Source organism: Trichomonas vaginalis, chromosome II (assembly GCF_026262505.1).
Source record: "Trichomonas vaginalis G3 chromosome II, whole genome shotgun sequence".
In the NCBI taxonomy this organism is placed as follows: Eukaryota; Parabasalia; order Trichomonadida; family Trichomonadidae; genus Trichomonas; species Trichomonas vaginalis.
In genome coordinates, this window is record NC_067204.1 from 10934202 (window position 1) to 10961214 (window position 27013).

Consider the following 27013-nt stretch of genomic DNA (forward strand, 5'->3'; position numbering starts at 1 on the left):
CAAATTTGACGAAATGAGAATCTTTACAATTCGTTCAGACGAAAACCTTGAGAAGACTCTAAATGACTTTCAAACTCAAATGAACAAATATTATTGGGAATTTCAAGAAAAATACGATTCTTTACTAAATGGAACATACTATCTGAAACTAGAATATGACAAGATGAACTCCACAGTTTCATTTCAAAGGATTGAAAATAACCCTCCAAGAGATACACAGTTTTTATTTTGGCAAGTAGACAAACGTTCTTGGGCACAATTTCTTCGGTTACTAAACCAGAACGAACCATTACCACCTGACGGTCCGTTCTGGTTTATACGCCCACCAGCAGATTTGACAGTTTATAGAAATGTGTTTGACCCTCAAAATGTTATGTGTCATGCAAGTTTCAGTTCAAGCAACAATAGTTTTCTATGTATTGGTAAGGACGTTTATGACATTGCTTCTAAATTCTACGAACCACCTAGTAACAGTTTCTCTGACTTTCAAGTTTGGTTCACAACAAATGGTGTGCAACATATTGTTCCATTGTACTACGACTTTTATCTCGAATTGTCTTTCATATATAACTACGGAGAAGTGCTGAAAAAGTATTGAAAAATGAGTTTTGGTTAGATGTTTTTTTAGGTGTGCCTATGTGCCTATGTGCCTCGGTCAAATGAACTTCTCTTAAAATTACTGACAACACGACATTTTGACAACATCGTAGAAAACACACAAAACTCTTGAATTTTGTATAAAAAAAGCAACCGTCGGAATTCCGGCGGTTGGTATATTCTTCACAAAATGCTTGTTTTGAGGTCGAGCCACAAACGAATGTCCGACGGTTAAGCCACAAACGAATGTCCGACGGTTAAGCCACAAACGAATGTCCGACGTACCACTCAAAAATATTTTTTATTTTTATTGTAAGAACAGTAATGTCAGTCGAAGCAAAAACGTTCACGAACAAATCTAATGGCGAAACATTCACAAAAGGCACTTACAACGGTATTGAAGTCTTACGTAGAGACAAGGATGGTTATATAAATGTAACAAATATGTGTCAGCAGTTTAGGAAAGACTTTAGAAAGTTGTTGGAAAATAAGTCCTGGGAAGAGTATTTTAAGGCATTTTGTGAAGAATATACCAACCCGCGGAAAACAGCGGGTTGCTTTTTATACAAGGTTCATGCAGGAATTCCTGATGAAATCAAACAGGTTAGAGGAACGTATGTAGACCCAAGACTCGTAAACTATATAGCAATGTGGGCTTCTCCAAAATATTGTATAGCAGTTGGAAAAATTATGGACTCCATAGACAAGAAAGTTCATGAGAAGTTAGATGAAGAAGAACTTGAAGATACAGTAGAGAATGCAAAACCTTTGTTTGAAGAAGAAGTTAGAAAAATGCATGAAAAACAAATAGAACATGAACGTGAGATATGTTCTGGTTATAGAGATTCTCCATACGAACTAGACCAATGGGAACAAGAAGATTTAAAGAGAGAATTTAGAGAATATGAACTCGCTAAGATAACATTAGAAGCTGCAGAAAAGAAGTTAAAAGTTTGGGGTCGTTTTGTACAAAAATATTGTGAGTAAATGAACCATTTTTTTTCGACAAAAATATATTTTAGGGTAGAAGGGTATATCTACCCCGTTTTCTACCCTCTTTTCTACCCTCGTAGAAAACACACAAAACTCTTGAATTTTGTTGCTGAATTCAATAAAAATATATTTTAGGGTAGAAGGGTATATCTACCCCGTTTTCTACCCTCTTTTCTACCCTCGTAGAAAACACACAAAACTCTTGAATTTTGTTGCTGAATTCAATAAAAAAATATTTTTTATTTTTATTGTAAGAACATGTTAGCAACAACAGCACCAAACTCGTTAGTCATGAACCCAACTTCAATGTTAGTAGAGATGAAAAGCTTCATTCCTTCTTCATATACTTTCGAAACAGAAATCCAGAAGATAAAGCAAGAACTTCTCCAAGGAGATTTAGACTGTAGTGCAAAAGATGAAACAAATGAACAGTATCTTTATGAAATGCAAGATATTATAGACCATTTGCCTAAACTACCTGAAATACAACAACAAAAACTCACTATTCCAGAATTCGATGAAATTGAAGTCAGACTGACTGACTCAGTAGAAATAAAGAAGTTCATACGAAAGGTAAACTATGAGTTTCTTGGATTTCATTGCAACCACAAAGTCATTGACATATATAAATCTGAAGAATTTAAGACCTACGACAACTTTGTTTCGTTAGTTGCTGAGTGTGTCTTGCAGATAAGAGATAAAGATAGAAGAGGTAAGATATGGAATGAACAGATAAAACCCGCAACTTTTGAGTTAAAGAGAGCAATTGACGCCTTACTTGTTTTAGCAGGACAAATTTCAGAATATAACGCAAAAATGAACTCACAATGTTCAAAATGTAAAGCAGCAACAAGGAAATATAACTACTCCGTCAAAGAGATAGAAAGAATGAGAAAAGACCATACTGACTTAAAGAAAGAAGTAGAGAAACCAGCAGAAGATAAAATGGACATGTTGACATTTCTGAACAAAAACTATCCAACTGCTAACGATTTCCTTCTTTCAGATGTCAAGAAGAAATATAAAGAAACCTTCGGCATAGTTAAAATTTTTGATATCCTTCGTGAAGAAATAGAAGCTACAAAACTGTTTAAAGTCATGAACCATCACAACATATACCATGTAAAACGCTTATAAAATAACTGGGGTAGAAAAGAGGGTAGAAAACGGGGTAGATATACCCTTCTACCCTAAAATATATTTTTGCTGAATTCTGAGTAAAATTCTGAGTAAAATATATTTTAGGGCTTGTGTCAAACCGTTGAGTTTTCACAAAATTTAAAAAATAACGTTTACCATGTGAAACGTTTATAAAATAACTGGGGTAGAAATGAGGGTAGAAAACGGGGTAGATATACCCTTCTACCCTAAAATATATTTTTGCTGAATTCTGAGTAAAATTCTGAGTAAAATATATTTAGGGCTTGTGTCAAACCGTTGAGTTTTCACAAAATTTAAAAAATAACGTTTACCATGTGAAACGTTTATAAAATAACTGGGGTAGAAATGAGGGTAGAAAAGGGGGTAGATATACCCTTCTACCCTAAAATATATTTTTGCTGAAAAAAATGACCAAATTTCATGAATTTCCTTAAGATAGAAAATAAAAGCTAGTTTTTTTAAAATATTTTTTTTTATTTTGTATGTAAGAACAGGAAATGTCAAACACTGAGTTTGAAACAGTTAGAAAGATAGACAATGACACCAAAAATGGTTAGAATTGGTGATTTAAACGTAAGATACTCAAAGAAATACAACAAATATTCTTTGTCAGACATTATATCTCCATCTGGAAAAGAAAACAAACGACTGGGTTAAAATTGCTTCAACTCAGAAAATTTTGACAAGAAATCCTGAGCTTATGATATCGGTAAGATTTCATGGAACTACAGCATATCTTATAGACAAAAGTCTTATACCAGTAGTTTTGTTCTGGTTAGACCCAGTTGTTGGATATAATTTCATAACATATGGTTCATTCGACTCAGAACGTTGCAGTGAAGGCTTACTTTACATCGTTCAGAAACCGAAAGACTTCAATACAAAGAGATATAAGATAGGAAGAACATTTAATATAACTAAAAGATATGACTCTACAGTCAATAGAGTTAAGGTTGTGTTTGTTAACGATATGAGAGCTGCAGAAACAGAACTGCTTGAAAAGTTTGAGAAAATGTATGGTGCTCCCACGAAAGGTAAAGAAACGTTTGAAGTAGATGAGATAGATAAAGCTATAAAATTATTTGACGAAGTTGCTGAAAAATACATGTAAAGCGTTTATTTTTGGTCTTTTATACAAGATAGAAAATAACGCTAATTTTATTTTTTTTTATTTTTTTATCCGGAATATAAAGACAGATATGTCAACAACAGAGAACACAACAACAGTTATAGTCCATGAAGCCATAAATGAAGAATACGAGTACATACAGTTTAACAAACAACTTCGTCTCATTCGTTCGGTCAAAGACGATATGTACCAAATGCAAAGTATTTTGACAGCATGTTTTGCTCCAGATACTAAGCTTCCTAAAGACTGGTTTAGGAACCAAAGCACACAAGAACTTTTGAGCGAAGCACAGCGAGACATACTTTTTTCTGAAAACAGTGAAGAACAGCGAGTAGGGAAGAAACCCCAGTCGCCAAAACTCTATGAAAATCGTGAAAAAATTGCCAAACGGTTTGAGAGGATATTATGTACATAGACTTCTTGTAAATGCTGTTGCAATGTGGGCTTCGCCTCGTTATGCTTGGAATATTTACAGACTTCTTGACGAAATTCATAGACAAGAACGTGAAGAGCTAGAGAACAAGCTTGAAGCAAAAGACAAAAACATACAGAAAAGAATACCACGTTCGGTACCAAAAGGAAAGGAAAAGAACTATAAGTATATGATTTATACTGAAGAGATGGAAAATGAAGAAGACAGAGATATGGTTATGTTGCATTTAGTCAGAAGAAACAACAAAAGCTTTTACGACCTTGCTAAGATTTACAAATCTGACAGAAATTGGTTCTATCGCGAAAACTTACCGATTTCAATGACACCAAATGAAGATGTGAAACAAATAGTTCAAGATACTCTTCCTCAAACACACTATGACATCAAAGGTTGTACAATACTTACCTTCAAAGAAGATTTGCCATTGTTAAAGGAAAAAATAACAGAGTATTTTGACAACTTCAAACAAGCAGAGTAAATTGCACTCTTTATTTTTCAAGCTTGACTTCAGATGGCTCAGGTAGCTCTATAAGGTAAATTGTCTTGTCAAATCCTTCTGGCATTCCGAGTCCTTCCATCCGACAGAAAAATATTTTCCCGACAACTGGAAAAAAATTTCCCGACAACTGGAAAAAAATTTCCCGACAACTGGAAAAATTTTTCCTGTTGTTCGTCCGTAAACCATTCAAATTTTCGAAAATTGAGAACTTTTTTCCATCCGACAGGAAAATTTTTTCCATCCGACAGGAAAATTTTTTCCATCCGACAGGAAAAGTTCTTCCTTCCGACAGGACACAAACGGAGGACTGACGTTCCTCTTCCTGAATGTCTTCCAAAGCCAGAAGAACCGAAAGCTGCAGAACCACAACAGACTAAGACTCAAACAAGTAGGGTAGATGCACTCTTTATTTTTCAAGCTTGACTTTTTACAATTTGAACTTTGTTCGCGTAGATGTGAATTCTGAAAGAAGTATGAGGGTCTTGTATGACTTTGTACTTCTCCCATAGTTCATGTCTGTCAAACTTACCTGCCATGGACTCTTTCATAAGTTCCATGAAATCGTCTTCGGACAATCCAGGGAAAAGTATGATATCAGTAAGTATTCTCTTTACATCCTTACTTAAACTCTTTGCTGTCTGTACACAAATGACAACTGAGATGTTAAAGTGTCTGAGCTTCTTGAGAATTCGACACATATCTTGTTCTCTATTCTTAAGCAAAGGATGAGAAGCAAAGTCATCTAAGATAAGAAGACATCTGTGAGGGTAAGTCTTCCAATCGTAAGATTGCAATTTCTTCGAAATGTATTCTATCTCTTTCTGTTTGTTTCTGAAGTGTTTCTTCTCTAATATTCTCTGCATTTCCTCATTTGGGTCTTTAAACTTCGAATTGACATACTCATTTATAGCATTGTACTTCAAAACTCTTCTTTGGTACTTCTTTATCCAATCCAACAACTCAGAGTCTTTTATACATACTAACTTAGACTTTTTTATAATATCTTTGAACGAATTGACGGTTTGGTCAAATTGACCCGAAGTACTACAAATGACAACTAACTCATAGAATGGGTTCTTCTCATCTAGTTCTTGTTGTTGTGCAGCCATTTTAAGATAAGTGAAAGTCTTACCCGACCCAGGTGGTGCGATTAGACCTGTTATACCATTCTGAGCAAATAAGAACTTGTCATGTATAGGCTTTATCTGAGCATTTTCTAACTTCCTCTTGTTCTTGTTTAAAACATTCTCAAATTTCTTGTCAATGTCAGCAAACTTTTTTTCTAACATATTTTTAGAAAAATTAAAATTTTTATCTTTTTGAAAATGTCTAGCGATTTCGCTATCTATATTCGAGACAAGCTTTTTGACAGCAAAACATCTGTCGACCATAAAATCTTACATAGTGTAAACAAGAAAGGGGAATTTGTTCTAAAGTTCTGTTTCTGGGAATATGACAAGAACCATAAAACCTTAAGCAGAGCAGTCTTAAAATTTGTCAATGACAGACTTGTTGACAGAGATGACGCCGATTGGAAAGATGAAGTCCAACAAAAGTTCTTAGAATGCAAAGAAGACACATGCGCTGTTCTTGAAGATGAAATAGGAAACAGAATAGAAGAGCTATTAAAGGACAAAGAACTTTTACAAAAATATGGTTCTGAGAAGTTTGACATAACTCCACCAGAGAAGAAGAAGAAGAAGAGAGAAAAAAGAAAAAAGAAAGTAGAAGAAGAGAAAAAAGAACCTGAACCAGTTCCAGAGAAAAAGAAATTTGACATGTAAAAATAAAATTTTATTTTTAGAACATTTCTGGGTCAATGTCAATGTTCTCTTCCTCTTTAGGAGCAAACACTGGCTTAGACTCTAAAATCTTTTTACCCAATTTACCTTGAACTTCAACTATCTTAGACTCATAATATTCATAGTCGTCTGCTTTCTTTGGTTCATAAGGTATAACAAGTTTGTATGCTTTGCCTTCTTTAAGGTTTGAAAACCTTCTGTCAAAATTTTCTTTGACTGCTAACAAACCTTCTATGTCTAAGTCTTCAAATTTCGCACCATTTTTAGTCACAACAGCAAACTTAACGGGTTCGATGTTCCAAACTTTGTCAAATGTAGACTTTTCAAAATGGTAGAAGTAAACATTCAAATATGTGAATGGAGCTAACTTATCTTTGACTTCTGTCATATATTTGTTGACTGAAATATATTTCGTCATCTTTTCTATCGGATAAAAAAATATTTTTTTTAAAATTTACTCATAAAAATTATTTCTTTCTATATTTGCCATTCCGAACTTCGAAAAGATGTTTTATACCAGCATAGAATTTTTCTCTAGAGCTTGGTCTTTTATTGTTTTCATAACAATATTTTCTATATTCTTCATATAAAGCCTTTTTTTCATACATTTCATAAGGACAATCTAACCAGAATAGCGCATATCCATTTTCGTTATCTAGGTCTCTATATGTTTCTTCTGTTTGTAGAATTTCGCTTTCTCTATTTAGTTCTATGTCTATATATTGTGGCTTAAAAAGATGTGGGCAAGAAGGGTCTGGCGCTATGTAAAAAGTTAATTTTTCTGTCATCTTTTCTATCGGATAAAAAAATATTTTTTTTAAATTTACTCAGAAAAATTTTTCTTTGTATATACGCCGTTCTGAACATCTAAAAGATTTTTGACATTTGCCAAGAATGTACGTTTAGAAGCTGCCATATAACCATACTCTTGACAATATTGTTTATATGAATCGTACAATGACCTTTCATCTAAACACTCAAAGTTAGTCTCATCTATAAACAGTTCATATACACTCTTGTTTGCTTCTAACAACGTTTGTCTTTCTTCGGTATGTGGAATTTGTCTTGGATTGAACTTTGAAATATCTAATGTCATGAAATATGAGAACAAGTGGTTGTAAAAGTCAGGTGTCAAAGTTTCTGCTAAGTCGTCAAAATATTCTGTATCTTGCATATGAGAATCTGACGTTCTGACAACTACATATCTTCTGTCAGAACTTTCTAACTTCATCGGAACAGTATTGTTTGAAACCATGATGAAATTTGCAACATTTTCACAAACTCTTTGGTCTTTATATTTTCTTTCAACAACTCCAACTTTGTCTGTTATAAGACTCTTCAAAGCATCTGAGTTCAAAACTTTTGTTGTATCTATATACTTTGAAGTTCATTGCAAACTATAAGTTTCATATTCTCTATTGAGGAGTTAAACTTGCCACAGATGTTTTCTAAGTTTGTCATATTCGGATTCGAATAACCTTCTAACAGTTTGCATAAGATATCTGTAAAGAAAGTATTCTTACCAGTTCCTTGTTTTCCAATTATAATGAGAGCAGTTTCATTTTTAGCACTTGGATGTTGTAAGATGTTTGCAAACCAACATAAGATATACTCATAAACCTTTCGTTTCCATTGCATATAATTTCTTTGACATGGTCTAACCAAGCTTCTATAATATTTTCTTTCCATTCTACTTGTTCATATTTATATCCAGTGAAGATAGAATAGAAGTTTGGAGAAGGTGTATAAAACTTTATACCACGAACTGAAAAATCTTCTAACTTTGACAATAAGATATCCCAAGCATCTAACATCTTCATGCCAACTTGTACGACTTTTATTTTCTTAAGTTTCTGTCTACATTCTTGTTCTGAAACTATTGTTGCTCTTGGTTTGTTAAAGACAACATCCCATTCTTTCATAACATAACATTCTGGGGCAGAGTCGACATAAATGACTAAACGTTTCAAATTCTCGACTGCTTTGTTATAGTCTCTAAATGGACACATATTTCTGAAGGCTTGGAAGTCATAAAAATCTGAAACATCTATTCTGTACATTTTTATAAAAATAAAAAAAAATATTTTTTTTATTCTTGACTTTGTTGTTGCATTTGTTCCATTTGTTGCATTTGTTGTTCTTGAGCTATTTGTTGTTGAAGTTGTTCTTGTAGTACAATACTTTCACCAGTTGCATCTTCCAATTCGAAACTTTCTGCCGTCATTGACAAATACATAGGACATAAAAGTTTTACAGGAACAAAGTTTGCGTCAACTAAGGTTAAGTTTATGTTTGCTAAAGTGTTTGAGTTTACTAAAGCTGAAAATTCTGCATTCGAATGAACAATAGGCAAACCAGCAGAGAAAGTGTTGTTTATACGCATGAGTATCTTTTGGTCATAGTAGTTTCTGTCGACATTCGAATAGCACTTTGAACCTAAGTTTGAAACAATATATAAAATAGGTGTGCTTAAAGTCAATGGAATAGATAGACCTTGTATGACACCTTTTCCTGTTATAGGAAACTGTTGGTAGTAAAAACCAGATATAAGTTTTGTATTATAGCTCATATCGTTTATACTAAACTCAGTCGGACATCCAAACATAATGAAACCTGCTCTAGTTGCAGCACATGTTACATCCGTCCTTAAAGTATTAAATAAGTCAACAAAACCTGTTGGTGGTATATCTGAGTAAGTATCTTCAAAGAAGTATTTTTTACCATTCACAACAATAAAATCTTCTGGTGTCAAAAGAGCAAAACAGGCTTTAGTCGTCATCGTGTTTAAGGTCAGTTTACAATATCGTCCTTGAGGACTTTGTAAGTTTGTTGTTATAGAATTATATGACTCAGGGTTTTTAGTCGTAATAGTATAAACCACTATGTCTTCTGCCATTTACTTAGCAAAAATTTTAATGAAATGTTGTGGTCGTCAAATATTTTTATAACGTCTGGGAAACTATACTTTAAGTTCAACGTTTCACCTCCTTTCATAACGTATATCTTGTCAATGACATTATATGAAACACCACAGCAACTAACGTCGGGTTCTATTTCTTTGATGTTTATATCGTCTGCCTCTGTCAAAAGTTTCAATAGTTCTTTCAAAACTTCATGAGGTGCGATGACATATGAGTTCACTTTTACAGGGTTGTGTTCGACCAAGTTTAACATTATACCCAAAGCCTGACAAATCTTCTCCTGAGTTTTAAGTTTGTCTTTAAGTTGTTGGTAGTCGTTTCGAATATCTGCAACAGAACTTAAGTCTCTGCTAACTTCAGGGTATGTTGGTTGTTCTTTTACAGGAACTATTGTTATACCATCTTCGTCTTCGTATGGTTTCCCCACTTCAACATCTCTTTCTTTGACATTGACAACAACACTTTGACTGTTTGTTTGAGTTGGTGAATTTAACTTCACATCTGCCACCGCCATTAAACCTTTTGAAACACTTACGCTTCTATTTTTCGGAAATGACATTTTACTTAGAATAAAAAGATGGACGTATTTGAGTATCTCTTCGAATTGAAGCAGAACAAAGTTTACACACACAAACAATACAAATACATTGACAGAATAGTTCTTTATACAAACAATGGTAAATGTTATAGAATAGCAGTCTTTGCTGAACCAAAATATTTTCATAAAGCAAAGAAAGTTGGTATAACTGAAATGGTGAAAGTTCTTGAAGCAGACAAAAATATAACAACAAAACTTACAGATATTTCTAAAGGTAAGTTTATCTTACAATTTTATGTCAAAACTGGCGTACTGTCAATATTTGACGGAGAGAAGTCAGTTCAAGAACAACTTACTGACCTGCTGCCAAAATCTGCTCGATGGAAGCTGTCGTTATACCAATCTGAGGAGCCCCAGCAGGTTTCATCGAACGAATTTTCAAAAGAGCATCTTCCGTGAAAAGTGCTATTGGTTTTTGTAAACTTCTTTGCTTTCAATTCATTTGGACCGTCTCTGTCACCAGTATATTGTATTTGAACTGTACCAACAGTTGAAATACCACCCATAAAGTCTTCTGAGTCAGCAAATGGAATGCCAAGCCAAAAGTTTGAACGGTCTCCATTTGTATATTGAGTGTTTTGAGCTCCTGTATGGGTCCATACTTTCACATATGGCATAATAGAACTTTGCATTTCAGGGTTAATGGTTGTTGTGAAGTTGTTGTTAAAGTTCATAGCATCTAATGTCAAGTTGTATGACCTCATATCCTCAACTGTAGAATATTCTTCTCTTGGATAATATTTGCCATCTATGTTTATATGATATTTAATACCAGGGTTGTAGAAACAAGAATAGTCATTTATAGTTCGTCTGAACAGTACAAACATAGTATCTGCATGTTTCATTGCAGTTGTTAAGCAATATCTGTTCTTGCACCTGGGTCAGCACTTTGGTTTCCAACTTCACCTGCAAAGTCTTTGACAGATATTTGGTGTATAGGGAACATAAGTGGAACTGCAATATATTTGGCAGCTAAAGCATTTGAAATATCTGGGTCCAACATATAGACTGCAAGTCTGCTTTCTATTCTCTTGCATTCAAACTTTTCGCATGTGAACTTAACTGGGTCCCAAGCATCTCCAGCAGCATTGAAATAATAGTTTACTTCAGTGTTGAGGTTTGAGAAACCAAAGTCTAAGTCAACTTTGTTTTTGCAAAAGTCGGCGAATGACATTTTATTTGTTCCCACTACTTCTGTAAGAGTGAATGGGTCTTGTGTTGGTGCAATGACTAAGTTATTTTTGCTTGGAGTAAGTTCGATAGAAATTTTTCCTGCCCAGTTTGGCAAGTATCTTAAAAACCTGAAGATGAGGAAAGATGACAAAGGAACTCTAAGTTTCAGTTTTACTTTGGTTACTGCTGCTGCAGTTTGTCCAGAAAGGTTAACATAAACTCCTGGAACGTTAGGGTCAAGTCTTCTTATTTTCTCAATAGTTGCATACTGGTCTGTTTGTTCTCTAGCTTGTGGTTGTACTGAGTTTCTCAAAGCGAACCATTCATAGTTTGCCCATGTTACTGTTTGAACTAAGTCAGAGTTAGAATATATCTTATATCCCATGAAAACTTCTGGAGCATATTGGTATCCGACATAGAAAATTCCATTGCAACCTTTCTTGTCAGACAACTTGGCAGAAGGTTTTATTTCAATGTCTTGTTCCACGTATAAGAAAGAGTTGTCAATAGAAATTATATGAAACCTGTCGCAAGCAATATCTACTGTTGTTGAAGAACCTTCTCCAAACTCACCTACGTTTCCATAAGAAACAGCAGTTGTATATTCGTAAGTTCCAGGAACTATTTCTGACCTTCTAATGGCATTGTCGCATTCGTTATACCATTCGGAAACATTTCCATTCATAGCATCCAAAACTGTTGGCGTTATATTCTGAGCGGCGTACATTTCATATGAGTAAAAATATAGAATAGTTGGATTTATATGTCATAATAGAACCCACGTGGACCAAGCTTTACTTTCTTCCTGACTGAGTTTTTAACTCTTCTTTTTCCTTCATTGCCCTCTGCTTGAAGTTGTTGCATCTTTGCATTATGTTCATCTAGTATGTTGCAAATTTCCCATGTCCTTTTTGCCTTTTGGCTCTGGTCGCCCATCTCAGGTAACCTATATCCTAGAAAGAGTTTGTCATAGTCTGTATTTGAGTCTTTCGTATTGTTTGCATGACTCTTTCCTGAGTTTCTGGTTCAAGCTCTTCAAACAGAGCTGTCCATATGGAATAAGCTCGTTTCCAAATATATGTTTTTGTAGCCATTCTGGTTTTCTTTCCATGTTACCAACTATATCTTTTGTGAATGGGAAAGCTTTTACCCAATCTTTCAGTCTTGCGTCGTTTATTTCTGTAGTTGGTTTTATTTTGTCAAGGAACATGTTTTTCAATACTAACATTTCATTTGGTACTGTCCATTTGAGTTTTCTTAAATATTCATCCCTTCTCGGTTCATTGTCTGCAAAGTAAGTTTTTATGACATTTTGTAAACTTTCGTTTGCAAGGTCATGTACAATAGGTTCTCTTCCTTCGCCTCCCTAACTTTCTTTCTAAACTCTTCACCAAATATACCATCTCTATGGTTCTGTGTAGTTCTTTGAGATAAATGTTCTAGAACGTCAGGTGTTATATTTCCATCAGCCATGTTCATTTCATACTGGTCCAAAATATCTGCATGTTTCATATCTTTCAATGGCATTAAAGCCGCGCTTAAAATACCAGCTATATCTGGTTCACCATTGACTTCCATTGCGTCTACAACTTCTTGGAATTGTGGTTGTAAGTTTATGAACCACCTATCTGGATTAGCTTTATGACCCCATCTCATTGTAGTTCCATCGTCTGCAGAAACAAAAGTAGGTTTGTTTCCATCTTGGTTAGGTTCTGAATGAACTTTAAACAATGTTTCATTTCTATATGTTTTCTTGAAATTTAACCTTTTATTTTCACCGAGTTCATCCGAAGATTGAACGTTAAATGCTCGTAAGTAAAAAGGGTTGTTGTATTTGTGTACATTTTCTTTCAGTACTTCCATTCTATGCTGAATATTTTCATCTGGTGTTGGAGTCTTTTGTATGTCGGCAAACATTTTTCGATATTCTTCTACTATGTCAGCCGAATTTTTTTTAGACTCTTGGAAATATTCCATATTCTCCGCATACTCTTGTTGAGGGTCAAGATTTTTCGGCTGTTCCAAATCTTCATCTAGTTCTGTGAAGTTAGTTTCCAAAGGAGTGACTTGTTCGTTTCCTTCAGGCTCTTCTAGCTGTTGTTGCTGAACTATTTCTTCCATGTCTGGTTGTATCTGAACTTCTTCCTGTGGAGTTTCTTGTACCTCATCTGCTGGCATTTCATATATTCCGAGACCGTTTTCAACAATTTCCCTATCTACGTCATCCGCATTCATAAGCTTTTGTTCTTTCGTTCCGTCTCTATTTTTTACGCGTTTCATGACGAAAGTTGAATTGTCATTTAGCTCTGACATCAAATATCTCGGAGTAAATTCATCCATGTCATTTGGATGATATGCTATTAAATCATATCCCTTAGCGAGCTTGTATTTTCCAGGTTTGAGATTATATCCGTTTTGGTGCTGAGCCATAAAGCTAAATAGGTTCGGGTCAGTATTTCCATCCTTGAACTTTCCAATAGCTTCTTTATATCTGTCACTAAAGTCAACAGTATCTGGGAAACCACACTCTTCTTTAAGCATTTTTAAGAATTCTTGGTTTCCTTGTTCTCTACTTCTTTTATGTCCTTGCTCTGTTTGTGGTTGTTGTTGTGCAGGGTTTTGAACTGTTGGTTGCTGTGTTGGTTGTTGTGTTGGTTGTTGTGCTGGTTGTGGAGGTGGTTGTTGTGCTGGTTGTTGTGCATGCCTGTGTCTGTGTCCATGTGACGATGTAAATGTTTTAGGTAGTCCTGGTGCAGGTGCTTCTCTTGGAGGGTTTGGTGGTATATAAGTTCCACCAGCTGGCACATATGTTCCATCTGCAGCGTAATGTCCTACCTGACTTTTCGTTTTAAGAAAGCATTTACTAGGTCTGTTTTGGTCTGTTGTAACTCTTTTTCTTGACTTTTCACAACAGTTGCTCTAACGGCGTCATAGGCACTTTGAACTGCCTGTCTCGTTGCTGCATCTGTTATTTTCGTCATATTTTGTGCTACTTCTTTTAACTCTTTGTCGAAACCTTCAGACTTCAGTTTCTTTCCAGATGAGAAGTCGTTCACTTGTTTCACCTTACTATGAAGAGCTTCGAAGGCGTTCTTAAAGTCAGCATTTGTTAAAGCTTCATTTGAACTGTCTTCATCCGCTTGTATTTTTGTCCTTATTGACCCTATAAGTTGGGCTGCTTTAGCGTTAGCTTGGGCATCTAACCAGTCTTGTTAGCTTTTATATATTCTGCGCTTTTCATTGCCTTTTGCATGGCTGCGTCGTTATTTTTACTTTCTTGTGCTAAGTTTTCATACTGTACGGTTTGGTTTTGCAACTGTAAAAGTTTTTCTGCCTTTACATTTGCTTCAACTTCTTTTTTATACTCATCGCTATCCATATATGTCTTCAGGGCTTTTTGTTTTATCTCTTCATCTTTCAGTACTTTATATTGAGTAGTATGGTTTTTCAAATTTATAACATCTTGTTCCATTTTTGCTACTTCTGCTGCTTTTTCTGACACTTTTTTCGCATATTCCTCTGTACTTAGTTCTTTCAGTTGTTCTTCTTTCTTCTTTTTCTCTACGTTTAACTCATTGAGTTTCTTTGTGTGTCTGTCATATTCTAGTTTCTTTTCGTTTTCACTTATTTGTTTCTGTATGTCTATGTTTGACTTTTTGACATCTGCTATTTGATTTTTGAGTGAACTCAAATTCATTTGACTTTGAGGGTTATAGGCTGTTCCGTCTGCAGCTCCACCATAGCCTGCCATTTTCGCTAAAAGTGCCGCTCTTAAACCTCCACTCTGTGCACCAAAACTCGGTTTAAAAGCATAGGATTGCTTGACATTTGTTGCAACATAGTGGGGTCATTCAGCATTTGTTGTTGCAACTGTTGTTGTGGTGTCAGTTTTACTATTGGATGTTTCAATGCTCTCTTCCTCTTACGTATATTCTTACGTAGCTTACGTGGCATTTTAAGTGAAGTTAAAAAGCGGCTTTTGACAGATGTTTTGTAAAGACTTCTTCGTAAAGACTTTGTTGAGACTTCTTCGTAAATGACCCAAAAATATATTTTAGGGTAGAAGGGTATATCTACCCGTTTTCTACCCTCTTTTCTACCCTCTTGAATTTTCATGAATTTCTTCGTAAAGACTTTGTTAAGACTTCTTCGTAAAGACTTTGTTGAGACTTCTTCGTAAAGACTTTGTTGAGACTTCTTCGTAAAGACTTTGTTGAGACTTCTTCGTAAATGACCCAAAAATATATTTTAGGGTAGAAGGGTATATCTACCCCGTTTTCTACCCTCTTTTCTACCCTCTTGAATTTTCATGAATTTCTTCGTAAAGACTTTGTTAAGACTTCTTCGTAAAGACTTTGTTAAGACTTCTTCGTAAAGACTTTGTTGAGACTTCTTCGTAAAGACTTTGTCAAGACTTCATCGTAAAGACTTTGTTGAGATTTCTTCGTAAATGACCCTAGTAGTATATTTTTGGTGTAAATTTCATGAAAATTCAAGAGGGTAGAAAAGAGGGTAGAAAACGGGGTAGATATACCCTTCTACCCTAAAATATATTTTTGGGTCATTTACACTCATGAACTTTCTTGTCTATGTTTTGTCAAGATTTCATCGTAAAGACTTTGTTGAGATTTCTTCATAAATGACCCTAGTAGTATATTTTTGGTGTAAAATTCATGAAAATTCAAGAGGGTGAAAAATTAGGTGAAAAAACAGGTGAAATCTCACCTCTTCACCTAAATATATTTTTATTGAATTCTGTATAAATTTCATGAAAATTCACGAGGGTAGAAAAGAGGGTAGAAAACGGGGTAGATATACCCTTCTACCCTAAAATATATTTTTGGGTCATTTACACTCATGAACTTTCTTGTCTATGTTTTGTTGAGATTTCATCGTAAAGACTTTGTTGAGATTTCTTCGTAAAGACTTTGTCAAGACTTCATCGTAAAGACTTTGTCAAGACTTCTTCGTAAAGACTTTGTCAAGACTTCTTCGTAAAGACTTTGTCAAGACTTCATCGTAAATGTTTTGTTGAGATTTCATCGTAAATATTTTGTCAAGACTTCTTCGTAAAGACTTTGTTGAGATTTCTTCGTAAAGACTTTGTCAAGACTTCTTCGTAAAGACTTTGTCAAGACTTCTTCGTAAAGACTTTGTTGAGATTTCTTCGTAAAGACTTTGTTGAGATTTCTTCGTAAAGACTTTGTTGAGATTTCTTCGTAAATGTTTTGTCAAGACTTCATTTATACTAAACATCTTCGGGGCTAGAGGGCACGAAGTGCCTGGAAGCCCCACTACCTTTTTTTTTTTTTTTTTTTTTTTTTTTTTTTTTTTTTTTTTTTTTTTTATTTTAGTTTTGAAGGAGATTAATTCATCAAACAAGTGAGAATTTGGCCATTTTTATGACTTTCTAAGCTGCTAATCAAGTATATTCATATTATATTTTTCTGTGATGTCTCTCAAAATTATATATATATTTACTTTTACTAAATTTATTCAATTGACCTTTCAATAGATCTAATTATATCTATACAGTTGCCATATATTGACAACTAAAGAGCAGTTTTTCCTTCATCTTTTTCATTGACATTTGCACCATGTGAAATAAGAAATTCGGCCGTTTCTTTGCTATTATGAGAAGCTGCAATATGAAGAGCTGTTTGTCCATTATTGTCTTTTTCATTGACATTTGCACCATGTGAAATAAGAAATTCGGCCGTTTCTTTGCTATTATGAGAAGCTGCAATATGAAGAGCTGTTTGTCCATTATTGTCTTTTTCATTGACATTTGCACCATGTGAAATAAGAAATTCGGCCGTTTCTTTGCTATTATGAGAAGCTGCAATATGAAGAGCTGTTTGTCCATTATTGTCTTTTTCATTGACATTTGCACCATGTGAAATAAGAAATTCGGCCGTTTCTTTGCTATTATGAGAAGCTGCAATATGAAGAGCCGTTTGCTCAATATTGTCTTTTTCATTGACATTTGCACCATGTGAAATAAGAAATTCGGCCGTTTCTTTGCTATTATGAGAAGCTGCAATATGAAGAGCCGTTTGCTCAATATTGTCTTTTTCATTGACATTTGCACCATGTGAAATAAGAAATTCGGCCGTTTCTTTGCTATTATGAGAAGCTGCAATATGAAGAGCTGTTTGTCCATTATTGTCTTTTTCATTGACATTTGCACCATGTGAAATAAGAAATTCGGCCGTTTCTTTGCTATTATGAGAAGCTGCAATATGAAGAGCTGTTTGTCCATTATTGTCTTTTTCATTGACATTTGCACCATGTGAAATAAGAAATTCGGCCGTTTCTTTGCTATTATGAGAAGCTGCAATATGAAGAGCTGTTTGTCCATTATTGTCTTTTTCATTGACATTTGCACCATGTGAAATAAGAAATTCGGCCGTTTCTTTGCTATTATGAGAAGCTGCAATATGAAGAGCCGTTTGCTCAATATTGTCTTTTTCATTGACATTTGCACCATGTGAAATAAGAAATTCTGCTGCTTCTTTACTATTATTTAGTGCTACATAATGAAGAGCGGTTCTTCCATTTATATCTTTTACTTTGATATTTGCATCATGTGGAAGGAGATATTCCCAAAGCGATGGAATATCAAAAAACATTGAATAAACAAATGATTTGTTAATATAGGGTGTCCAAAGGTGTGTTTAGCACAAACCTGAATACTGCGAATAGAAATAAACAAGTTACATATATATAAAGTTTATTTAAATATAATCACCATTGGATTCAATCACGCGTTCGCAGCGATCGATCCAGGCTTGAAAGACACGCTTTAAATCATCATGAGAAAATTGCTCAAATTGCTCTCTTACAAAATTTTCAAGATCATCTGGACTCGCGAATTCGCGTCCTTCAGCTCTCTTTTTTAGCGTGCCGAATAAATAAAAGTCAGAGGGTGCAATATCAGGTGAATAAATTGGGTTTGGAACAACTTTGACATTGTTTTCCACCAAGTAATTCATTACCTTATGACTTTTGTGAACTCTTGAATTATCAAAATGAATTGCAAACTTTTGTTTTTGTTGTTTGGATTTCTCAAACTCATCAAAATTGATAATTTGAGTAAGAACATTGTCAATTAGATACTGAGCATTCATCGTATTAGGTTTTTGAAGAATATCAATTGCGATGATGCCATTCACGCCCCAAAAAACCGACAACATCATCATTGGTGTGTCAATTTTTTCCTTCGGGAATGTTTGCGGATTTTCATCCTTCGCGATCCACATGATTTTGGTTTCTGTTGCATATTGAAACCAAGACTCGTCCCCTGTTACTAAAAAGTGAAACTTCTTGGATTGATACGCACCCAATATAGAGAGGAGCTCTTTCGAAGATTGGACTCTAGATTTTTTTTGAACTGAATTAAGGTTGTGCGGAACCCAACGTGTATACGCTAGTTTGTAGTTCAAATAATTGTGCAGATAATAACTGACTGTTGTACGTGGTATCTTTGTCATCTCCTCTATCCTTCTGAGTGATGCTCTTGGGTCTTCATCTAGCGCTTGAAGAATTGCTTTGATTTTTCTTTGATCCAGCGATTTTTTGTCAATTTTTATGATGGGCGCCTTTTTGTTCATGAAGTGATACATCCTAACATGATACGTTACAGTGGAATAGCTAGGAGCATCCATACCGAAGCATTTTACCAATGTCTCGTAGATTTTTTTACAGTCTTTGCATTTTTTTGCAAGAGCGAGGATGTTTTCTTTATGATTCATTAAAAAAATGAAAAAAAATCCCGCCAAAATTTCCCGCGAAACCGCCTCTTGTCTCAAAATTTTTTATATCCCGGCATGGCGCCAAAATACAACATACTCATCATATACATATATTCATATTTTTTTATATATATTTAATCAGCATATATCTCCTTTAATAGTCTCATATAGAGCGCTGTGCTAAACGCACCTTTGGACACCCTATATCATTAGTTTGATCGTAACAAACTAAAAATGAATCAAGATTATTATATATTCCGCAATCAGATAAATTGATTTGAATACTGTATTCATTCATCAAGAATGAAACAAAATCAATGTTGTGTGAAATAATTGCATATCTCATGCATAGTTTATTTGGCCTTTGATGTTTCAAACATTCACTCATGATTTCTGGATTTCCTCTTAAAAATGATAGTTGAAGACAAATTTGAGTTATTTTCGTGTCAAACTTCGATCTTAATAACTTGAAACAGTCAACTGCTCCATGATAACAACATAATTCAAGTAATGAATATCCATTTTCAACAAATGGATATAAATCACTGACAAGTGTTTGATCTTCATCAAAATCACCTCTTTCCGTGAATATGATAAATCTTTCTAAGTCATTATTCATAATTGCTTTGTAAATTGTATTATATGTATGAATACTGAGATTTTCTGATTTAATTTTTTCGAAATCATCAGACTTGTCTAATTTAATTCCATATTCTTTATAAAACAAGAAGTTAGAAATGATTGGAATTCTTTTGACCTCTATGATATGATATTCATCAGAAATAAGTTTGGCAAGGTATAAATATGACTTTGTATAGCGATTGTTATACGAGATGATATTTAAAATATCTTTAAGTATATTTTGTGGAGGATATTGATTTGATTCAATCAATTCTGTTTTGATCATTTCGTAAATCTTGTTTAAATCTTCTTCGTTATCCGTTTTCAGCCGATACAATGCATTGTACGAATCGATATAGTATTTATAAATACTTCGCAATTTACTGTATTTATTTGGCTGAATGTCTCGATCAGACATGGAAAAAATTTTAAAAGTGGCTTATTTACATTTTACCAATTAAAATATCTTTGAAATTTATTAGGATAATTTTTGTTATACGTATGGAAAACAATGACCACAAAGATTTCGTATATCATTTATGAATTTTGATAAAGTTTATAAATATAAAATGATACAATGACTAAAGTAAAGTCGATAGCAATAAGATATTCGTTAATTAGCATACATTTTACTATCAATCCGATATTTTGATGCTTTTTATTAGATTATTGCATGCATTATGAATATACTAGTTTTTGTCTATGAGAATATCTCAAAAAATACGATTATTTACCAAAAAAAGTTTTCAAATATTTAGTGATAATTTAGAATGATGTCTTTAAGAAGATAATTTACACATCTGATGGGATCAAGTTATGAGAGGGAAACACCAAAAATGGGGAGAATAATTGAAAATTTCCAAATAAATATGTGTTAAATGAATCTCTATAGGTAGAAATATGTTTTATCTTGGAGTTAAACCAATAAAGTTAAATGAGGCCTCATTTAAATTGTTTAAATATAGAGCTGAACGCTGACATAATTGATTTTTCGGAAAAAGTGACACTCAAATTTGGATGATTACAAATTTAACTATTTTTAAGCTATATTCTAAAAACTACAATATAAATAATTCACCAATGCTTTCATTATCTCACACATCATTGAAATCATCTTTTTCATCGATTTTAACAAGATCAAAATTTTCAACTTCTCCATTTTTTTATTCAATCAACCAAAAGCCAAATGCTGAATTCAGAAATTGCTATTTTGCAAAATACTTATCAAGTGCCATTAAAATCGATAAAGATGCTTTTATGATCGGAAAAGTCTATGAGTATACAAGACAGGATCTGAAAGATGAGCCAGTTAGAGTATACAATAGTATTTTCAGAGAGTTTGATATAAGAGATAAAGCAGGAGCTGCAATTAACGTTAAATACAGATTAAGAATATTTAACGCGCTATTTAGTAAGGTTAAAGGCAAATTAGCACCTGCATTTGCATGTAGTGATGAATTGGAATGCGTTTATACAACATTTCAAAATTGCGAAGCTTTTGAAGAATGCGGCGTATTTTTGGCATCAAATACCAACGACATCCCCATAAAACTCGAATTATCGACTTTTACAATTGTTGTTGCTCCACAATATGGCATAGCGAAGATAATTTCCGATGGAAATTTAATAATTAAAAATACAAACATGACGAAAGCAGGATCATCAAATACAGGACTTTGCGATGTTACCACCTCAAAAGCTCAAGTTTATTACTCTTCTTTCGTCAGATGTTCCACATCAGGGCCAAACGGAGGTTTTGTCTTTAACAAACAGAATTTCGCTGTTCAATTCCAGTATACAAATTTTTACGCCATTTCTCAGTCCGCTCAAGGCAAATTGGCCGGAAATTCGATTTTTCTGTCAAATGTTGCCGAATCGACAATTGAAAACTGCGCATTCATAAGGAACGCAGGTTTGCCTTCGATTGCAGCCGATGCAACTATTTCTCTCAAGATTATAAAATCATGTTTCACAGGAAGAGAAAATAATGAGATTAAAAGCAAAGATTCAGACATATCTAAGTCAGGATGCACATTTGGATCAGGAGAATTGAACAATCTCGCTGATTCTAACCGTGATCTTGGATATATCGAGAACAGACCATTCACAAACTACCAAATTGAAAAAGGAAACGCAAACAAAGGCTCTTTCTTTGTTGAAATTATGAAGATATTGATTGTTTCCATAGCATTTGGAATTATTGTTGTTAATTTCATTTATTTCTTAATTCATCGCTTTGGACCAAAGAAACCACGCGCTTTAGAATAATTTATTGTTTCTTTTTTTGTTTTAATAAAAATATATTAACTGTCCAATTTTTTTTTATTTAAATGGGAAGATTACGATGCCATTTTAATTTTCATGCTATTTTTGAGCAAATTTCTTTTTGGGAGTATGATTTATTAGAAAATAATTATAAATATCAGATTTTTTATTATTTTATTTGATAAAATGTCCATTAACTTAACTCCCAACTAGCGATAATCAAAAGTTACTTAAGTTGTATCAGAGAGACTCTTCTGCTATCTGATTTTTACGTTAAAGATTTAAATTTCATTGTCACATCGATTTTCAATCTTCTATTTTTCGAGAAATGCATGTCAGTACTGTGTGCATATTAAGGTTTCTATTTATTCTTTGAAAGCTTGTGATAGTTCCCAACAAAATAATGATTGTTTTTTTATTTACAATTGAAAATCAATTTGAAAAAAACAATTCAAATTTTCAATAAAAAGGTGACAGTTAAAATTTGCATTTATGAGTGAAGAGAAGCCATCAACATCACTTCGCGATTTATTGCATGACAACGCTCCTCCTACAACACCAATTGTTAAAAAAGTAGCTGCAGGTCCAATTGTTTCAAAAAGATTTACAAAACCATCAATTCCTGAGAATTATCTTGCAATTGCCAATGCATTTCTTTTAACACCAGATATGGCAGGTCCTACTGATACACCGCTTTCTAATGAAGAACAGCAAAAAATAGATAATGAAGATGTTGAAGTTGTTCAAGAAACACGTTGCATATGTGGTTTAACACATGGATCATCTGTGCAGATACAATGTGACTCTTGTTTGAAATGGCTTCATGAAGATTGCGTTCATCTTAAAAATTCCAAAGATACAAATCCATTCATTTGCATTTACTGCCAATATGAAATTGCTAAATCTGTTAAAGCCTATGTAAGGCAACGCTTGGCATCATTGCTACCAAAAGCTCAACAATTGGAAGCAGACATTCAGAATGGCCGTCCAACACAATATATGCCAATATGGAACGAGCTGAGTGATATTGTAAACGATATACAAGAAGTTTTGAAATTAATACCAGAATTATTACATTCCGATGATAACCAATAATCTATACCTTTTGATTTTGTTTATATATTAAAATTAATATAATACTGACTTTAATTTTTGAATTTCTTAATTTGATATTTCAAATTTATTTTAAATTTTACATTTTTATGGCCAAATTTTAGTAGCATATCAATATCATTCTATAAAATGATTAAAAAGATAATATTATTGAATAGATAACAATAAATTTAAAACATAGTAAATATAACACAAATTAATAATGATAAAGTATAAATATTATTTCCCTTTTCTTTGTTTGGACTGCAGAAGATGCTCCAACTCCCCTCTAAGATCGGCATTTTCGTTCTGCAAGTCAAGAATTTCTTTATCCAGCAGATTAATATCTTCTTGTAGCTGTTTAATTTCTCTTGTATTCGTTGTTGACTGCGCAAAAGATGTTTTCGTATATGTTAATGTTTGCTCTCCTCTTGTTTTCGCATTATCAATTGAAATTTTCATTCTTTCTATATCATGCTGAGTGGTTTCCATTTGTTTCTGGTGATGATTTTGGAGCTGTGATAATATCTTTTCCATCGAAGCTATTTTTATTTCAATTGTTCTCGATTCTTGCTCTAATCTTTCTTTTTCATTCTTTAATTGCTCTGTTAATGTGGAAATATGCTGATTATACGTTTCATTTCTCTCTTCCATCTCCTTTTTATAACGATCTAGCTCTATTTGATGTTCCTTTTGTCGTAATTCTACAGTTACAAGACATTCTTCAATTTTAGCGCGAATGCCACGCAATTCTTCACGCGAAAGAGATTGTACTTCTGATATTTGATTTTCTAAAAGTTGTATTTTTTGCTCGTTGGCAACTTCTTCAGCTCTTTGCTCTTGATAAATTTTATTTCTGGTTTGAGTTTGTGTAAGTAGAGCATCACTTTGCTGCTTTTTAATTATTTCTATTTGACTCTTTAAACCATCAACTTTAATCTGCATTTCAAGCTTTAGTGTTTCAGAATGTTTTTTATTCCATTCTTCAGCAGCAGCTAATTTTCTAGCACACTCATCTTTTAATACTCTCAGTTCTTCTTCATGACTATCAATAAGTTTCTTGAGCTCTTGCTCATGATTTTCTCGTAAATTTTGAAATTCTTGAGGCTCACCATCTTCTTCCTCTTCATTCTGCTGATTTTCATTTTCAAATTCCTGCATTTTAAAAGTTTTTGATTGTAATTCTGCTTTTAATTGAGCGTTCTGTTTCTCTGCTAAATCTATTTGACTATTTAATGCTTCAATTTGCTCTCTTTTTTCTGTTAATGCAAGTGTTGCTTCTTCGTGAAGCTTTTCAAGTCGGGATTGAGTTTTTTCGGCCTTCTTTGTCATTCCCTCCCTTGATTGCATTAAATATTTAAACGTACACTAATTTCATTCACCCCCTTCTTTTTTGAATTTTATTTATAAAATGTTTCGATATTCACTGAATGTATCAACAAACGAACTAAAAAGTAAGACAAAGCTGAGTATCAATAAGGATACAACCCCATTTGTTCCATCCAATCGCATACTTCCAGGTGATTTTGTTCCAATTATTATTAATGATGAAATTACTTTAAGGAAATGGGGTTTCATCACAGTAAATGAAGAAGTTATTATAACCATCCCAGAAGAAAACTATTCACCAGATATATTTTCATCTTGCTGGATTCCGCTGACAGGTTATTATATTAGTGACGAAAAAACATGTTTGCTTGTTCATATAGATAAAATGGATGTATTTTATGCTCATGGTGTGATCACAAAAAATTCAGAGGTATTATTTGTTACACGGGAAGAATTTTGCATGTTACCACAACCTAAGCAAACCCCAATAGTTTCCCTTTCACTTAATCCTTCCGTTGAAAATATTCATTTAGATTATCGTCAAATTTCGAAACTTTCACTAAGCAATTCTACATATAATGGAAATAGATGTATTGAAGAGTATATCCCTTTTAAGCAATATAGTGATTGCGTGAAAAATATTAACTCAATTATGAAGAAAGTATTCCCTGATTCATCGGTGTTTCTTAATCAACTATAGCACAAATAAGTAATCCAATTTAATGAAGTAACAAATAATGAATTTATTGAAATGAAAGTAGTATGATATGAAGGGTTGTGTGACTTTTTTTGTAAACGTAAGAATTCATGCAATATCGAGCGATTTTGTATCATTTTTTTTAACATATGAAGTAAAAAATGTATGATTCTTACGGTTTTTATTCTTACGTTTTTGAATAAATCAAGATTTAAAAAATTTTCAAAATTGTAAGACATTTACACTCAGCCCATACATAATGAAATAAATCATTAAAAAATGTAAGACATTAATTTTAAAATAATTTATTTTTTATCTTTTATAAAAGAAGCTATATATAGATGATGTCAGATATTCCGCGATTAATTAATTATTTTTGAAGAACTGAGGGTGTCACTACGTCACCATGTCACCAGGTTAATTAACTTCTCTTAAAAATGATGACAACATGACATTTTGACAACAGGTATGAAAGGAGGTATAAATATAATGGAGTCATAATCAAAGACCTCATAAACGAGTAAAAGAAATTAGAAATAATTATTTTCATGAATGAAAAATAAACTTTAAAAATTCATGTCTTACATTTTTGAATAATTTATTTTTTTATTTTGTATGAAATGAGCGTCAAAACTAACAACGTTAAAAAATTAGGATTCACAAACGAGGAAATAAAGGATATATTAGAGGAGGCGGGTTATGAAGTTGATAAATATTATTTAAGAAATTGTAAAAAATTCGCGGAGTTATTAAATGATTTAGATTATGATGGAAAAATGAATAAAGATGATGTTATAAATTTCTTATATCCCACATCTGAAGAAGAAAAACCTAAAGAACCTGATGTTTTCCCTGAATATTATGAAGAACGAATTAAAGATGATGAATATGATGAAATTGAAAGACTGGAAAAAATAAGAGATGAAATAGATGAAAAAATTAAGGAATTAAGAGAAGTTGAAAAATATAATGAAAATGAAGTAGAGGGTTTAATGAATATCCCAGCTTCAGAATCAGAAGTTCAGAAATCTCATGAAGAAAGATATAAAAATTATTTCTCAGAATCAACACAAAATTTATTAGATGGTGAAATAGACGAAACACTTTCAGAAGAAGGTACTAAATTTATACGTAAACATAAGTTACAATTTATTGATAATGAAGAATACCCTTGTATCTTAGTAGTAGGATAGGGTGGGGTGTGTGACTTTTTTTGTTACGTCTATATATAGATGAAGGTATATTTTAATGCATCTTCTATATATAGATGATATAAAAATTTTTTCTTACGTTTTTTAAAAGTCATGAATTTGTAAGAAAGTGCGACATTATTAAATAAATTAGTAATAAATATTTATATACTAAACACATTAAAAAATTAACATTATTTTTAAAAATAATTTATTTATTTTATCTTACATAAAAGAAGCTATATATAGATGATGTCAGATATTCCGCGATTAATTAAACATTGTTTAAATCCTGAATGGGTTAAAGACCTCATAAACGAGTAAAAAATAAACTTCTTACGCAAAATTAAACGCAAGACTATCAAAAGATAGAGTTGAAAGAGTAATGGTAATGATGAAAAAGAAATTTGATGAGTTCAACATTGAACTTTAAGAAACTAATGATTATTTGAATTTATGATATCAATTATCTGATTTATTCTTTCTTCAATCTCTTCTATTCTTTTTGTTAAATCATCTATTTTCATTAATGAGGTGATTCTTGATTGGGGAATAGATTTCAAACTAACCACTTCTTTTATTTGAGATTGGGACAAAGTTGCAATTCGGCACTTTTTGTAAAAAAAATGGGGTCATACTCATAATGAATAGAGACTTATAGCCAAGTCTTGATATCATGCAGGGAGAATATACATTGATAAGCAATTATATTTTATAGTAGTAGTATTCAGAAATTCTTACAATTTACAATACAATTTT

The 27013-nt window shown here is 32.9% G+C and overlaps 10 protein-coding genes and 6 pseudogenes across 16 annotated transcripts, besides 5 other annotated features; 6 read left to right on the forward strand and 10 right to left on the reverse strand.

Annotated features, from left to right (window-relative positions):
- Positions 1–11979: part of a mobile genetic element that runs on past the window's edge.
- Positions 1042–1584, forward strand: TVAGG3_0523650 (uncharacterized protein; the record flags this gene model as incomplete). The annotated part of the gene is made up of 1 exon (XM_051237328.1): positions 1042–1584. One exon carries the CDS (start codon positions 1042–1044, stop codon positions 1582–1584), a length of 543 nt encoding a protein of 180 aa, XP_051095152.1.
- Positions 3452–3862, forward strand: TVAGG3_0523660 (organellar and viral DNA polymerase type B; the record flags this gene model as incomplete). The annotated part of the gene is made up of 1 exon (XM_051237329.1): positions 3452–3862. The coding sequence occupies one exon, from the start codon at positions 3452–3454 to the stop codon at positions 3860–3862; it is 411 nt and encodes a 136-aa protein (XP_051095153.1).
- On the forward strand, positions 4230–4791 carry TVAGG3_0523670 (annotated as a pseudogene). The gene has a single exon. A coding segment is annotated over exon 1 (562 nt).
- TVAGG3_0523680 (protein of unknown function, DUF4106 family) lies at positions 5226–6101 on the reverse strand (the record flags this gene model as incomplete). The annotated part of the gene is made up of 1 exon (XM_051237330.1): positions 5226–6101. The coding sequence occupies one exon, from the start codon at positions 6099–6101 to the stop codon at positions 5226–5228; it is 876 nt and encodes a 291-aa protein (XP_051095154.1).
- On the forward strand, positions 6352–6596 carry TVAGG3_0523690 (annotated as a pseudogene). Its single transcript has one exon. A coding segment is annotated over exon 1 (245 nt).
- On the reverse strand, positions 6613–7002 carry TVAGG3_0523700 (protein of unknown function, DUF4108 family; the record flags this gene model as incomplete). Its single annotated transcript, XM_051237331.1, has 1 exon — positions 6613–7002. One exon carries the CDS (start codon positions 7000–7002, stop codon positions 6613–6615), a length of 390 nt encoding a protein of 129 aa, XP_051095155.1.
- On the reverse strand, positions 7468–8623 carry TVAGG3_0523710 (annotated as a pseudogene). Its single transcript has one exon. A coding segment is annotated over exon 1 (1156 nt).
- On the reverse strand, positions 8760–9510 carry TVAGG3_0523720 (uncharacterized protein; the record flags this gene model as incomplete). Its single annotated transcript, XM_051237332.1, has 1 exon — positions 8760–9510. A coding segment is annotated over one exon (751 nt), but the record flags the coding sequence as incomplete, so codon positions are not given.
- TVAGG3_0523730 (protein of unknown function, DUF4106 family) lies at positions 9727–10049 on the reverse strand (the record flags this gene model as incomplete). The annotated part of the gene is made up of 1 exon (XM_051237333.1): positions 9727–10049. A coding segment is annotated over one exon (323 nt), but the record flags the coding sequence as incomplete, so codon positions are not given.
- A 294-nt stretch (positions 11980–12273) lies between the features above and the next one.
- Positions 12274–12884: a mobile genetic element.
- A 489-nt stretch (positions 12885–13373) lies between these two features.
- TVAGG3_0523750 lies at positions 13374–14559 on the reverse strand (annotated as a pseudogene). Its single transcript has one exon. A coding segment is annotated over exon 1 (1186 nt).
- Positions 14560–14623: 64 nt separating this feature from the next.
- On the reverse strand, positions 14624–15260 carry TVAGG3_0523760 (annotated as a pseudogene). Its single transcript has one exon. A coding segment is annotated over exon 1 (637 nt).
- Positions 15261–16858: 1598 nt separating this feature from the next.
- Positions 16859–17938, reverse strand: TVAGG3_0523770 (Ankyrin repeat family; the record flags this gene model as incomplete). Its single annotated transcript, XM_001313708.1, has 1 exon — positions 16859–17938. One exon carries the CDS (start codon positions 17936–17938, stop codon positions 16859–16861), a length of 1080 nt encoding a protein of 359 aa, XP_001313709.1.
- A 25-nt stretch (positions 17939–17963) lies between these two features.
- Positions 17964–19264: a mobile genetic element.
- TVAGG3_0523790 lies at positions 18044–19170 on the reverse strand (annotated as a pseudogene). Its single transcript has one exon. A coding segment is annotated over exon 1 (1127 nt).
- A 1439-nt stretch (positions 19265–20703) lies between the features above and the next one.
- On the forward strand, positions 20704–21996 carry TVAGG3_0523810 (uncharacterized protein; the record flags this gene model as incomplete). Its single annotated transcript, XM_001313710.1, has 1 exon — positions 20762–21949. The coding sequence occupies one exon, from the start codon at positions 20762–20764 to the stop codon at positions 21947–21949; it is 1188 nt and encodes a 395-aa protein (XP_001313711.1).
- Positions 21997–22434: 438 nt separating this feature from the next.
- Positions 22435–23150, forward strand: TVAGG3_0523820 (PHD zinc finger-containing protein; the record flags this gene model as incomplete). The annotated part of the gene is made up of 1 exon (XM_001313711.1): positions 22439–23041. One exon carries the CDS (start codon positions 22439–22441, stop codon positions 23039–23041), a length of 603 nt encoding a protein of 200 aa, XP_001313712.1.
- A 128-nt stretch (positions 23151–23278) lies between these two features.
- TVAGG3_0523830 (uncharacterized protein) lies at positions 23279–25345 on the reverse strand (the record flags this gene model as incomplete). The annotated part of the gene is made up of 1 exon (XM_001313712.1): positions 23279–24388. One exon carries the CDS (start codon positions 24386–24388, stop codon positions 23279–23281), a length of 1110 nt encoding a protein of 369 aa, XP_001313713.1.
- Positions 25346–25536: 191 nt separating this feature from the next.
- Positions 25537–26111: a mobile genetic element.
- Positions 26112–26837: 726 nt separating this feature from the next.
- Positions 26838–27013: part of a mobile genetic element that runs on past the window's edge.